General features: G+C 44.0%; 1 protein-coding gene across 1 annotated transcript; it reads left to right on the forward strand.

The window, feature by feature from the left end:
- The first annotated feature begins 6,136 nt into the window (after positions 1-6,136).
- Positions 6,137-9,520, forward strand: LOC119350983 (wall-associated receptor kinase 2-like). The gene is made up of 4 exons (XM_037618565.1): positions 6,137-7,046; positions 7,628-7,789; positions 8,372-8,585; positions 8,746-9,520. Exons 1-4 carry the CDS (start codon positions 6,137-6,139, stop codon positions 9,518-9,520), a joined length of 2,061 nt encoding a protein of 686 aa, XP_037474462.1.
- Positions 9,521-15,383: the final 5,863 nt, after the last annotated feature.

Here is a 15,383-nt window from a genome sequence, read left to right on the forward strand (position 1 = left end):
ACACAAGGCCTTTTCGGTCCCTCGGTTAACTGTTGGAGTATCAAACGAAGTCCAAATGATACGAAACTTGACAGACGGTCTACCGGTAGTAAACCAAGGCTGCTTGGCTAGTCTCGGTCCAATCCGAAAATATTTAATCCCCACACACGAAAGAAAGGTAGAAATGACCACCGGAGGAGAACGAAGCACCGGAATGCAAAACGGACAACGGGAAAAATGCTCGAATGCCTGAGACGAGCACGTATGCAAATGCAATGTACATGATGACATGATATGAGATGCATGACAACGATAACAACAGACGGAGACAAAACCCGAACCCGATGAAATAAATATAACTTAACGCCGGAAACGGCAAGAGTTGGAGTACAAATAGGGAAAGTTATATCCGGGGTGTTACATTATCTTTGGTCTTCGAGGAGAGTGATGATGTGCCATCTTCGGCGTTCATCCACGGCTACGACCACGACATGATTGAGCATGGAGACATTTGCACCAACATCTCTCCGACAACGACCTGTGACGAGATGCCCCAATTGCCATGTGAGGAGAGCCACCACCACATGAGTGACATGAGTGACTCCACCACACGTGACATTGAGAGCATTTCCTATGAGAGGATGAGTGTGACCACCACTAGCCCCACACTTGAGAGCATGCCACACATCCTATGTGAGGTTGAGTGCCATTTGAGTGACTCCACCAACCATATGAGTGAGAGCATCCGAGAGGGAGTGAGTGAGCCACAACACTTAGTGAGTGAGGTAGTTGACACGGCATGTGAGGCCACTTTGATTTCTAACAACTTAACCTCTACTCCTAGTATGTTTTCTTCTTTGGTGCTAGGTCTCCTACATGACGACATGCCTATCCTCGACGAGTACATGCCTCCAATGGAGACAACGATGGCCATGGTGGACGATGATGCACCCCCACATGGTTCCATCAAGATGAAGATGACCACGACTTGGTCTTCGACACCTCACCTACAACACATGAGCGATGCTACAAAGGTAACATAGGTGATGGTGCTTCTCTTGTCCCACTAGTGGACTATTTTACGAATGATTGCTTGCATGATGTTGACACACCTATACCCATGCTTCATGCTAGTGCGACTTCTTCATGTCATGACTTACCAATTTATGATAAATATGATGATGAGCATGTTGATTTGCCTAGTTGTGATGCTATGCTCCATAGGATATCATGTGAAAATTCTATTGGTCACATCATGTTTGACAATCCATTAACCTTGTCATATGCTATGAGTGAGATATCCCATATTGCATTATCCCAATCTCAACATAGTGACTATGCATGCCCCATTACAATAAATCCCATTTGCACTTATGGTATAGATGACGAGATGATGGTCATTGGCTTTTGTTTTTCATGTGATGATATTGCCATGCTTCCTTTACATGATTTGCGCAATTCATCTACTATGCCATGCCATGATCACATTGTACCAAATATGCTTTGTTTTGGATGTTTTCATAATTGTTTGCACCGTATGCATTCCATGAATAACAATGCTCTACATATTTCTTGTGATGCATTACACACTTTGAGTCTCCATTATGCTATACATAACAACAAACTATCATGATGGATGACATGTTTCTATATCACGCATCTCATTTATTCGAGCATTGGATATTTTGTGCTAACCAACAAAAGCACGTGCGCATCATGATGGATGATGTGTACATCTACCACGCACACATAATTTTCCCTTTGTCTTTGTTTTGTGTAGGTACTCACGTATACTCGTCAACTTCTCAATCCCATGAGTTGACGAAACGAGCTCTTGAGAGCAATGATGACTTGGGATCCCGTGGACTTTCATTCCCACCATTCCTTTTGCGCAAGGACTACGCGCATCTCTTTTACTTGTCTCTCACACGACTATGGGCTATTTACCACTTGTCACCTTATGCTCATTTTCCCGTGTTCACTTTGCATGTTATTTTTACTCCTATGCCTTTGCCATGCAATTGTGACCCTTGCTTGCATCTACCATGATTCACCATTATGCTACTCCTATGTGTATTTGCATGCTTGGTGGAGATCCTTGTTGCTATTGCCATGTTTATCATGTGCCCCATGCTATTGATGCTATTTTGCTCACATCTTGCCTTTATGCTTGTGAAATGTCTTGTGCATTATTCATGACCCCTATTTGCACACATGACATACTTGACATGATTCCTTCTAGTACATTGCATCTTCGCACTACTAGCTTGCTTGCCTTGATTCACATGATTGCTTGCTTTGTCGCATCACCCATGTTCCATTCTTACTTGCTTTCTTGGGTTGATGACGTGTATATTCATGCCTCTCACATGATATATTTTGTTCATTGTCGCTTGCCTCCAATTGTTGCATCTATGCTTATTGATCGTGGAGACTTGGACACCTTACTTGTGATGCATGCTTGCTTGATTACGCCTATTGTATTTGGTTGTTCTCGTGTCATATGCCTCCATACTATGAAATGCTCCCTTGTCCTTTCTTATGATGAGAATGATGCATCCACTTGTTGGGTATTTTACCGCACGAATGATAGGTTTTCCGCTAACCTAATTTGTTTTTCCGAGTGTTTGTCATGTTCTTTCATGTTGAAGGATTCACAAGGTGATACCGTCATGACACAATTTGGTCATGTGAAGGCATACACGATGTGCAACACCAACATTTGCGAGAATCTCCTAAAGGTGAACTCCTTCCCTTTGAGCCATCCTCAAATATGCATATTTGATGGGTCACTCTTTCATTGTTGTTTCCTTCTTCTTGTCTACATGTTACATCTATTGGATGGAGGACCGACATTGGAGATGGAACCCATGGACCTTCAAGTTGAGGAGCGCTCGGATTTATTGGATGCACCTGCGAACCTCCACTCATGCCACAACATCGAGCATTGGTATACCAACACCTCCATATTTGTTGATTGTGTTCACACATGTCATGCTCGATGGACATATCATACACATGACAGATTTGCATCTTATGCATGGATTGACTCACATCATGATTGCCTTGTTGCATCTTGTATTCCCATGTCATCCATGATATATGAGCTTGTGCATTTCATTAGCAAATTTGTTCTGATATACCATGATGACATATTCATACATCATGATCTTATTGCCACCATCAATTGCATGATCACATCACATTAAGCATCCATTACCATATTCATGCTTTTGATAAACCGTCTCACTATGACATCATTTTGCACCGTGGTTGCATTCATCATATTCTTGCTTTTGCTACCATGAATGTTGTGCATACATTTCCATATCTTTTGGATAAAGCTTCATGCACCTTGTCATGATCAATCTTGTTGCACAAACTCATTCTTACATGATGGACACTTTGTGTGCTCTAACCATTGTATTTCTGAGTGTCGTTTGTATTTGCTCTTTTTGCATGTATACCACTCCGGCGACACCTTTGAGTACTTGGATTGCGCAACGTCTTCCACTCCGTCCAACTACATGTCCGTCCACGACTACCGTTTCCATGGTGATGAGGATCACGATCCGAGGTCGGATCTTTCCCAAGGGAGGGGGGATGATGCGAAGCATCCCACGTTCATCCCCATGTACACTCCGACTACTCTCCAAACCCCAAGTGGACATATGACGAGACCTCGAACATACGCCATTGGACACAAGGTGAACTCGCTCCTCTCCGAACCATCACTTTCTACATGTGAGATATGGCTACTACCTCCAACGTGTGTTATATGCATGATCAGGTACTTGGAGGAAAGCCACGAAGTCACCACATCCAACGGAACAACTAGCGAGGACGCCAAGTACAAGGACCAAGAGAAGAAGCTGCGCGAAGCTACAGCCACCGGATGACCGGCCCAGCCCGGACGTCCGGCCCCTGAGGACCCGAGCCGAATCTACGGACGACCGGAGCCACCGGACGTCCGACGACTCCCAGCGCCTGGACGACCGCCAGACACCGGACGTCCGACACTCTCTAGCGCCCGGACGACCGACGCCGACCGGACGTCCGACACCACCTGTTCAGAGCCAAAACGCCGGACGTCCGACATGCACCGGACGACCGGATCCTCATGAGCCACCAGACATCCGGTACCTGTCTGACGTCCGACGCCTGTGCACCCGCCCGTGTGTTGGGCCGAAGCCACTTACCCTTTCATTCGCCTAGACTATATATACTCCTCCACCTCCTCCTAGTTAGGGTTAGCGTTGGTTTAGCTCATACTTAGAGATAGAGCTACGCTCATCCATATCAGATCTCCTCCGTGCGAGAGACTGCGTCCTCTTCGGAGAAGATCCCATTGGATTCAAGCCCCCTTTCTAAGGGAAGATCCCCCCGTGGATTCAAGACCTCCTCACGGAGAAGAACCGGTTACCTCTTGTATCGTCCGTTGTTGACTTTGGATCTTGTATCTCACCTTTGTATTCATCGATCTAGCGCATGTGTGATCTATTCTTGTCGGGTGAGTGAATTCTCTCGTGTTTCCTCTTGTGTTTCCCTCGTTTTCCCCTCGTGTTCATCGCGGGATCCGCTCCTTTCGTGAAAGATCGGTCTATAGGGTTCCTACCCTACATCACCCCTCATAGGTGACCAGCCGCCCTCGCCTTATCAAGGATGGTCACAAGGGCATCCAGTGGTAGGTCGAAACAAGAGGTTTTTTACGGTACCATGGTACTCCTTAGGTAGGGGTGGAAGTACGGGTTAAATCCAACCCTTGGTTTAAAAGGGTAGTTTGGGTAATGTTTATTTAAGTTTTGATCTAATTCCCTGCCGATTGGCTGGTTGAGAATCGCCGACGCCTCCCTGATCGAGTTACCGTGCATAGCCATGGCTGTGTCCTTCCCACACGGCCCATTGCATGCATCTACCGCCGCCTGTGCTAACTTTAGTCGCTGACAAGGCCTCTCAAACGCATGCCTTATCTCAGTACTTGCCAGGCCATCAGCCAGTTGCATCGTTGGAGTTCTTCGATCTTGCAGTTGCAATTATTAAATTTTATGCGTCTCTCCTTCATAGTTGGAAGATGCTAACAAATCTTCCTGATGCATCGCTACGTGTGATTCCAGGGCGAGATCTCCGGCTGATCTGCTATGGATGTTGATCTCATCCCGTAATTAGTGGGGAATTAAATACCACCCTCACGTTATACCACATTAATTACCAATTTACCCTTGAAATCAAGGTACTCCTCAACTTTTGGCTGTGGTACTCCCAGGTTTCCATATTGGAGTACCAAACAAATGTATCCATCAGAGTAGAGAAAATGAATGGCTCATATTAACTTGTGGGTACCATAAAAGAGCTCCGAAACAAAGGCAAAAGATTCACCTCATCTATTAGTTAAGGAGTCTAGAGTTGCTTTTACAAAAGCCACGAGAAGGTTACGTGGCCGCTACTCTCCTGGTATAATACAGCCCAAATGGTTGCGCCCACAATGACCTAAAACTTGCCTTCGCTTTGAATGTTTGATTGTAGGATGGACAAGTGGGTAGACTTGTGGCCGAAGATCCTAACATTTCTCTCACATCAAATGGTCCAACAAGTTAGCATGGTAGGGGAGGCTAACTGGCTAACACTTTCTGGTTCGGCCTATTGGTGCTTGACATATTGATCCACCAATCCTTAATAAAGAGCTCATCAATTAATGATGAAATGTTGATAATTAATGATGAAGTGTCGATGTAGTCGAGGTTGAGCACCTCTTCATCATTTCTCATAGTCCGACCAACAGATTTGATGGTCTGTTTGCGAAGCGGACAAAGGCCACAGTTTGGCCATCCTTTTTTTTCACCTCTCTGCCGTCCAAATACAATTTTGAATTGCAACCAAGCGAAGAATTAACTAATAACCATCGACGGTTCCTGTATATATAGAGCAGCTAGTGAGCTATGTTGCACAGGAGCTGGTACAATATATCAACAACAATGCTACACTTGCGGGAGGGGGGCTACGGGATTTTGCTTACGGGCTTATGTGGAAGAAAACAAGTGGGAGGCTAGGGCCCAGTTGAAATCAAGGGGCAGGCTTTATGGTGAAATCAACGGGGAGGATCAGAGCGTAGATCGATTCCGTGACATCTTTCCGTAAGTCTAGCATTTTTGATATATCAATGCCGACGGCATTCTTGCTGACCGCCCTGCTCCTGGCGGCAGCGGCAGCCACCAACGAGGCGACAGGGAGCCTCGTCGTGACCCATGGCTGCGCGACGAGCTGCGGCGGCGTGGACATCCCCTACCCTTTCGGCATCGGCGGCGGCTGCTTCCGCAAGGGCTTCGAGATCGAGTGCATCAACAGCAGCCACGCTGTGCTCGCCGGCACGTCCATCCGGGTGATGCGCCTGTCGTCGGACCGGGCCGAGTCACTGGTGATGCTCCCCATTGGATGGATGTGCTTTAACGCCTCCAGCCCCAGCGAAGCTTCGGATTTCAGCTACGCCGAGACGGAGATGAACAAGGACGGCGTGTACCGCATCTCCAACACGCACAACATGCTCGTCGTCCTCGGCTGTAACACCTTCGCCTACACCGCCAGCGGGAAGACGCAGGGCGGCACCGACGCCTACACCTACTACACCGGGTGCATGTCCTTCTGCAACAACTCGGCCAGCGCGCAGGACGGCCTCTGCGCCGGCGTCGGCTGCTGCCGCCTCGACATCCCGCCGGGCCTCACCGGCAACTACTTCAAGTTCCGCGCCTACAACCACTCCACCATGATGGACTACAGCCCCTGCGACTACGCCTTCCTCGTCGACAGGAACAACTACACCTTCCGCCGCTCCGACCTCCGCATGGACACCAACCGGACCTCGCCCGTGTGGCTCGACTGGGCCATCCGCGGCAACGGTTCCGTCGATATCACCGCCGGCGACGTGTTGTCGTGCACGCAGGCGCCCAAGACGGGTCAGTATGCCTGCGTCAGCGCGTACAGCGACTGCGTGGATTCCACCAATGGGCCTGGCTACAACTGCAAGTGCTCCGAAGGCTACGAGGGCCACGCCTACCTTGCCGACGGATGCACCAGTAAGTAGGAGTACTTTCTGTGAGATTCTATGAAATTCGTTGAATTTCGGTGATCTCAGTAGTCCCTGAAATATTTACCTTTCAACCAAATTATTTCAGTAGTATACAGGAATTTAAATATTTTCCATTTTTTCAAATATTTAATTGAATCCAATAGAGTAGTTCGGCCCTCTGAACGAAATGCAAACCGAAATTGATTTCGGTTGCTTGCTGGATTTTGTCTAAAACTGAAAGAGAAAACCGGTAGTACTGCTCCTACTAGTACGCTGTAGTTGTACACCCTCTGTTTTATACTGTGCTAACATGGTGACATTTTTTACTTAGCATTTAGTAACTTTGACCGTCAATCTTTGATTGAAATATGTACGAACAGATCAAATATGAAACTAGTATTTTTCTTGACAAATTTGATGGTGTAGTTTCCGGCCAATACATATGAAGATCTTTTTTTTTCTTGTTAATCAGTACTCAAAATAGAAGTCTGACTGCATGTTTTCTAAGACACCGTTGTTATTAGAAATATGGTTTAAGGAGGTCGATCGATGCCCTAATGACTATTTTTGTGAATTTGCGCAACACAGATATAGATGAATGTGCACATCCAGCAAAGTATCCTTGCTACGGTATCTGCAAGGACACTCAAGGATCTTACCAATGCACCTGTCATCCAGGTTATGAGAGCGATGACCCAAGAACTGGACCCTGCGCTCCAAAGTTCCCACTTGTTGCACAGATTTCCATAGGTAACCTCAGGCAAACTACTTTGAATCTTTTGATTTTGCTAATTATCAGTTCCGCAAATATTTAATTTATCTACGTTCACTTAAAATAGACAACACAAATTAAGTAATCTTTATATGCAGCTCTTATTATATGTACTCCCCTTGTCCCAAAATTCTTGTCTTAGTATGTATCTAGACACGTTTTATACATTCCTATCTAGACAAATCTAAGACAAGAATTTTGGGATGGAGGTAATATTTTGTTATAGTTTAGTCCCTCCTAGAGTTATCTAGCTAGCTGAATGAGTGGGTAGATGTGAGGGGAGTGATGAGTATTGTTTGAGATCTACAAGTGACCTGACTTAACAAAGTTCGAGTCAACTGATGAACAAACAATTCCCCACCGAGGGCCACAATCTTATAGTATCATGTAGGCTCTGAGATGCGAGTACATTCAATTCAGTATCTTACTTTTCTTTAAGTTAAATATATACAGTTACTCAAAGCAATGTGTAAACTTTAAAAATGAACTTACTGTAGCAGAACAATAATCAGGATATTTTTCATTAAAATATTTAGGTTTGCTTATTTGTCCATATATAGGTGTAATAGGTGGTACACTTGTCATCGCATTTGTGGCATTCATTATTATTATTCGAAAAGAGAAGCGGAAGACCAGAGAGTTTTATGAGAAAAATGGTGGTCTTACCTTGGAGAAAGCTAAAGTTATAAAGCTTTTCAAAAAGGATCAGCTCAAGCCAATTTTGAAAAGTAGCAATTTAATTGGAAAAGGTGGCTTTGGTGAAGTTTACAAGGGGGTTGTTGATACAGTGCTGCTATGCACACGATGTTGGCGGACGATTTGTGGACGACAACACTTATCAGATCGTCCATGCATAGCATCAAACCGTAGTTGACGGCTGGATTGCCCGTCGTCTCACTGTCGTGCAAGCACGTTGTCGTCCACACAGCAGTTTCGTTGTTGATAACATACTAGTTGCAGTAAAGAAACCAATTAGTGGTAATGTGCTGGAGAACAAGCAATTTGCAAATGAAGTCATCATACAGTCTCAAGTCATCCACAAGAACATTGTTAAGCTTATAGGTTGTTGCCTAGAAGTGGATACCCCCATGCTAGTGTACGAGTTCATTTCCAAAGGAAGCTTGCATGACATTCTTCACGAGTCTGACAAGAGGGAGCCGCTCAACTTGGATGTGCGCCTAAGCATTGTTGTGGAATCGGCACATGGTCTAGCTTATATGCATTCCCAAGCCCATACCAAAATCTTGCACGGTGATGTTAAACCAGCCAATATACTTTTGGATGACAACTTTGTGCCAAAGATCTCAGACTTTGGCATATCGAGGTTGATTGCAATAGATAAGGAACACACTGCAAATGTCATTGGTGACATGACTTATATGGATCCAGTATACCTGCAAACAGGTCGACTGACTGAAAAAAGTGATGTCTACAGTTTTGGGGTTGTCATCTTAGAGGTCATTAGCAGGAAGAAGGCCACTCATTCCGACAATAACAGCTTAGTGACGAGTTTCCTTGAGTGTCATAAAGAAGGGAAGAAAGCAACTGAGTTGTTTGATAAGGAAATTGTCGTAGCAAGAGATTTGGAGCTTCTTGACACTCTGGCAGGTATTGCTGTGGAATGTCTTAACCTGGATGTGGATCAAAGACCATCAATGACAGATGTCGTGACGCGTCTTCTCACATTGAATAGATCCCGTGTGTCGTAACTTGGTCTCTGGGTTGAGTTTTAACATGTATGAATATTAATCATGCATCACACTTCTTTCCATTCCAAAGTCAGAGTGCATCTCCCGGTAAGATAGGTAACTATTGAGGTGTGATTTTTCTGTATTTGCTGTTGTGAGAAGTAGAGGAGGCCATCCCGAGTTTTTGAAATTTTGCAGTATTGTAGCAAGTAATTAACTGTGTGGTTTATGTGACCAAATTTCTGAATAACTAGATGAAACCCCACGTGTTGCTGTCGAAATTGAAGCCAAAAAACTTAAGCGAAAAACAATACAAATTGATAATAATTAAGATAGCTTGTACGTTGAGAAACACAGACCTACATAATGCTATCGCCAACTGATTACTTGAACGTTTGTTTGTTAGTTTGCTCCTTGGATGTTGCCTACCCTGTCTTTTGCTTTTCTGGTTACGTATAATCTTGAGTGACATTCTGGGGTTGTTATCATGAGACGGATATACGTGTCTTCTCCTTTACCCCACCTCTCAATGTTGTATGACTAATCAACAACATGGGAAAAATATATTAGAAACTGCTATGATACTTAGTTAACATGGCATTCAATAATGGTGATAACAATGGAAATTTATACGATGCAATGAAGATAAAGGGCTTTCTTACACTTTTTTTAAAAGAGGGAGAGAACCTCAGCCTCTACAACGAGTGATGTACACAAACATATATTATTAATTATTTTTTCTTACATGAGCAACAATAGTTTTTTCCCCGCAAAAAACCGTCTTTAAATTAGAGGTTCAAAAATAATTGACTAAAAATAACATATTTAGAAACAACATGAGGGAGAAGGGATTATCCTTTGACTAAATTATAAAGATTACACCGGTCCATCTCACTTGCATCTTGATCATAAAAACTTCCATCCTCTTGATGGCCCACAACATATCATAGGAGGTGTCGATTCGTTGGTTGGTTGTCATCAAGGCTAATCTGTGATACTAGTATATATTATTCACTGATTTATGACCGGTCAATCGTGCCTCCCACGGATTCATCTCCTCTACAACTTATCTTGACCTCCCGCTCAGAATGGATCGCATATCCCATGGATTGATGCTTTTGCTGCTTGTCGGGAACTACAAGTGACTACTACTATGGATCGCCGCTCGCTCATTCGTTTGTCGCGACCTCACACAAATTGACCCCCTCATGAAGCGATCCTAGTCGCCCACCCAAATCAAACAAAGAGAGAGTAGGTTGGTTTGGTCTGGGCATGAGAAGGGGGTCACATCTCGCCACACTAGATTTTAAGCACGAGAGTGGTAGTGGACCGTGATATTCGCGGTTCCGGTCCAAAATATAGTTATTTTAGCATGAAATTTAGCGGGACCAAAAATATTTCTATAGAAAATCCAACTAATCCACACAATAGTTGTGCGAGTCGCGACTACGTTAGGTTGAGGTTTTTATTTTCATTTGAACTTTAGACCTGGAATCGGATTCGAAATATTTTAGCGGGAAAATACATCTGAGCGGTGCAACAAGGAGAACAATATTTGTGTGGAGCCCGAACACATAAGACACCGAGTTGACGGCTTCTATAAGTTTGGAGAGCGGCAGAACACTTTGTTATGTAAGTGGTTGCGTAATAGCTATAGCTTCATGTAATTCACGCATCTTCGTCCATGTCCGAATTCAACGTCAACTCTCAATCCGCGCCGATACAAGTATTTCATCTTGTTCTCCATTATTTTATGTGAAATAGACATCATAGTGTAGCAATACAAGTGGCAAATAAATATACTTGCTTTTTTTCAGTAACCACCATGTGCAAGAATATATAAAAAGTGCAAGAAGTGATGAAAGTGAAATGCAGATAAATACACATAAAATCATGGACCAAATTTGGGATGACAACAGATGGAGAAGGCTACCCACATGTATATATGTGATCGGGGCGTCGCGGTTCTTCGTTCTCATGGACAATCAGGTGGCAACGACAGTGTACAGCGAAGAGAAACATGTCATTCCGCTCACCGAATTTTGGCATGCAACCAGGAGCAGAATATTTTGACGGGAAATTTTGGCAAGGGAGCGAATATTCCAACAAGAAAGTTGGGTAGCAGGAGAGGGAGGAGTAGTAGGTGCTATGGGCAAGGTGGCGGGTAGAGTGAAGAGATGGCATAAAGAAGTTGTAGGAGAGTTGGAGGGGCGGCTCAAAAAGGCTCGATCTGACCTTGAAAGGCGTATGAAGGATCAAGTCTCTGAACATAAAGTTAGGGAGGAAGCAAGACTGCGGGGAGTGGTGCGCGACTTGGAGGATAAGAAGAACATCAAGGCGAAGCAACGTACCCACATAACCTGGATCAAGGACGGGAATAGGAGTACTCGATATTTTATGGCCTATGCATGAGCGAGGAAGAAGGCTAATAGAGTGAAGGAGTTGAAGAGGGAGGATGGATCCATGGTGAAGGAAGGAGAGGGTTTATCTGACTATCTCTGCTCTCTTTTTTCAGGAACTCTTCACCTCACATAGTGGTTCCAATTTGGCTGACCTTATTGAGAAAGTGGAGCCAAGGGTCACTACCGCCATGCAGGATATGCTTAATGCTGAATTTTCCCGAGAAGAAATCAAGGCCGCTCTTGATCATATCGGGGATCTCAAGGCCCCGGGACCGGACGGGATGCCGTCCATTATCTATAAGAAGCACTGGCACTTTATGGGGGACAAGATTGTAGACGAGGTCCTCGCTATGTTGAATGGTGGTGAGATTCCGTCAAGTTGGAATGATACAGTAGTTGTGCTCATACCAAAGGTTAAGAACCCAAACAGGATTAAAGACCTACGGCCAATATCATCTCTATAGTTTGCTCTTTATTGATGGGTTGCTCCCTCGATGCCTCTTGTATGTCCTTGAGTTTGATGGAGATATACCTCACCACGCGTCATTTCTTCAGGTTGCCTCTAGTCGGGAGGACGCGAAGGCCCGATTAGGAAGGCTGAACTTATCTAACATGTCACTCTTCCCGGCAAAGATACCTTGAGATGATTTTCAGCCAAATTAACCTCTGAAGCTCTTTCATCTCGGGGAATACAAGTCGTTTAGTTACTCACGACACAAGAAAAAAGAAAAAATAGTCAAGAAAGTGCTCTCATCCAAAGAACATGCAAGGTGGCAGTAGTACTACATACCAGGAGGCTACCTTGGCCTAGGTGCGGGGTTCGCCGCCGGATCAGACCCTGCCGGGGGAACGGACTTGGTGCCCAGGTCATCCCTAATAGAGCATCGACATCGATGGCCGACGGGAACGGCGGTTCCCTCGGGGATTTTGGAGCTACGAGCCTATGACTGGGTCGTGCTGCCTGCCGGCCCCAGCAATGACGGCCATTAACGAGTACTCCCTCCGTCCGCTAGAAAGTGTGCATCTAGGTATTTCAAGACAAATTAACAAATTTTGCACAAACCACCTTCCTCCCCTCATTTAAGCTACTGACATATGTGGTGCTGCTTCGATTCAAGTGTACAATTAATGCAAACATAAAGCAAAAAAGCAATCCAAACACCAGAAAGTACTTGGCGCCAGAGAGTTTAGCTCCACTTTCACTGTTCTCGCCACTTAAACTAGTAAGATAACAATAGTACTTGGCGCCAGAGAAATTAGAAGAGGCGCCATGTTTAAGAATTGGAACCCAAGTGTCTAACCCAGCCACAAAAAAGCAGCTCACATGAAGCAAACGGTACACCACAAATTCACTATCCATGGCCATGGACTTGAACATGAAGCAAATGGGAAAACAAACTTTTGCCATCTTAAAAAGCAACAGGAAAATTTGCCATGTTGAAAAAGTAAAACTTCAGATTAGGCAAATTTGCATGTTAATTGTGAAAAAGGCACATGAATTTGCCATGGTATAATTAAGAACATACAAAAATACAATGCATTTTAAGTTGCCAAAAAAATGAGTATTATTAAAAAAAATGGAAGTATGATCTGGAAAAATAAAATTGCCATCTTAAACTTTAAAACTGCCATCCTCTAGGTAAAAAAATGTCGTGAATAAATAAAAAATTAGCATTTTCTTACAAAAAAACATAGAAACATAAATTCATAAATGCGATGCTCTGTGATATGAAGATTTCCCTGCTACTTTATAAAATTGTCATTTCTCCAATTTATAAATTTACTATGATAAGTAAGCATGCCATGCCAATAAAAATTAAAATGACATCCTCTTATTAATAAAACTGTCAACAATAATAAAAATTCCATGCTCTGAATAATTTTACCATCCTGATTATTATAATAAAACAGGAATGCTCCTAATAATAAAAATTACATGTTATTAATAAAAAAATGGCATGCTCTTTATCATAAAACTCACATCCTCTTGATAGTACAAATGCCATTTTACTAATTATTAAAATGACACACTCTTAATAAAACAAATGCCATGTGAGAAAGTAAAAAAAAACAATTCCAAAAAATGTTATGACTGCGTGATAAAATTTCCCAAAAAACTTGCCATGGGGGCATTCCGGAAAGACCTAAAACTTGCAATGCTACCTATAATAAAAATACACATGGCAAGTTTGAAATATTCCCCTCTAAAAAATAGGGATTTTTATTTTAAAAATATGAAAATGGCATTTTAGAAAAAAAATCAAATGAAAAAATAATTTTTGAAAACTAATGTATCTGAGTGCATGTCTTCACAGACCGGCTTCAGCCCAAGTTGTTAGTGTGCATGGCAGGGTCTGGTGTAGCATTTCAACCCACTCAAAAAAACCCAGTAAAAAACGGTGTATCATTTCCGCATAATTTTGGCTCTCCCGAATAATGACGCGCTCGGAAGGAAACCGGGCACCTGCACGGCTGCACGTAATTACGGAGTAGTAGCATTTTGCTTGGACCCGTAATGTTTTTGTGTGTGAATGACTTGGACCTGTTATGTAGTAATCTCTAACGTTCTGGATCCTGTACTCTGGCTTAATTTTGGTTAATGTTTTTTGATCTTAAAAAAACATTTTGGCGTGTGATAATCAATGTGGTTCACCGTGCACCTACGTGCTGTAGGCCACAGTGCACAGGGCAGGGCGGTCCGAGAGAGCGCAGCACATACACATACTCGATCAAAGCCACGGTCAGGCGCGTTCACACTAGACGGAAGTGGTGAGGCAGGCTCATTTACATCGGGCAGGCCGGAGTAAGTGCACCCAAGGATAGCGGGGTACTTCGAACTTTATTTCTTCTCCGCTAGCTACAGAGAGGGACGCAGAGTGAGCTCGGCCGACCCAAGAGGCAACCCCGCGCGAGACTTTGGGGTTGACCGGCGCGCGCCGTCGTCTCCCCGTCCCCGGCGGCGAGCTCTGCTGGTTGCGATCTGAGGTTTGCTGTGCGTCTCCTTTCCTTCTTCATCCCCATTTTTGTTTCGAGGTACTACTTCGTTGGAGGGCGTTCGAGGTTCGTCTCGTGTCTTCGGGCTTTGGGCTCGGGGTGTTTTAAACACACGCACACAAAGAAGAAGTCTGGATCTGTTTTTATGGCCTCCGCGACTTCACTAGCTAGCTAGTATTTCACCGTGGTGCAGTGTCCTCGCGCGCAGTTCAGAATGTCCATTCTTTTTCTTATACATCGCGCGGTGATTGTTGGATCTTGCTTCGTTTGTTCCATTGGTCTGCTTAAGATTGGAGGCTGCTTTAGTTACGTTGTTTTGTATTGTGTAAGCTGCATGATAAGGTATTTGCGCTATTAATTTCATCATGCCACCATTCATGACCATCCACAGCCTAGATTGCCCTCAGCATTTCATCCTACGTAGCACTATATTTTTTTTAGGGAAACGTAGCACTGTATTTTTGTTTTCATTTTTTTGAGAAACTTTA

The sequence above is a fragment of the Triticum dicoccoides genome, chromosome 1A, assembly GCF_002162155.2.
Source record: "Triticum dicoccoides isolate Atlit2015 ecotype Zavitan chromosome 1A, WEW_v2.0, whole genome shotgun sequence".
Classification (NCBI taxonomy): Eukaryota; Viridiplantae; Streptophyta; class Magnoliopsida; order Poales; family Poaceae; genus Triticum; species Triticum dicoccoides.

Coding starts and splice junctions, on each gene's coding strand:
- LOC119350983 (XM_037618565.1), top strand. CDS start 6,137: ATGCCGACGGCATTCTTGCTGACCGCCCTGCTCCTGGCGGCAGCGGCA. Junction 7,047..7,627: donor CCTTGCCGACGGATGCACCA/GTAAGTAGGAGT, acceptor TGCGCAACACAG/ATATAGATGAATGTGCACAT. Junction 8,586..8,745: donor TTTGGTGAAGTTTACAAGGG/GGTTGTTGATAC, acceptor ACACAGCAGTTT/CGTTGTTGATAACATACTAG.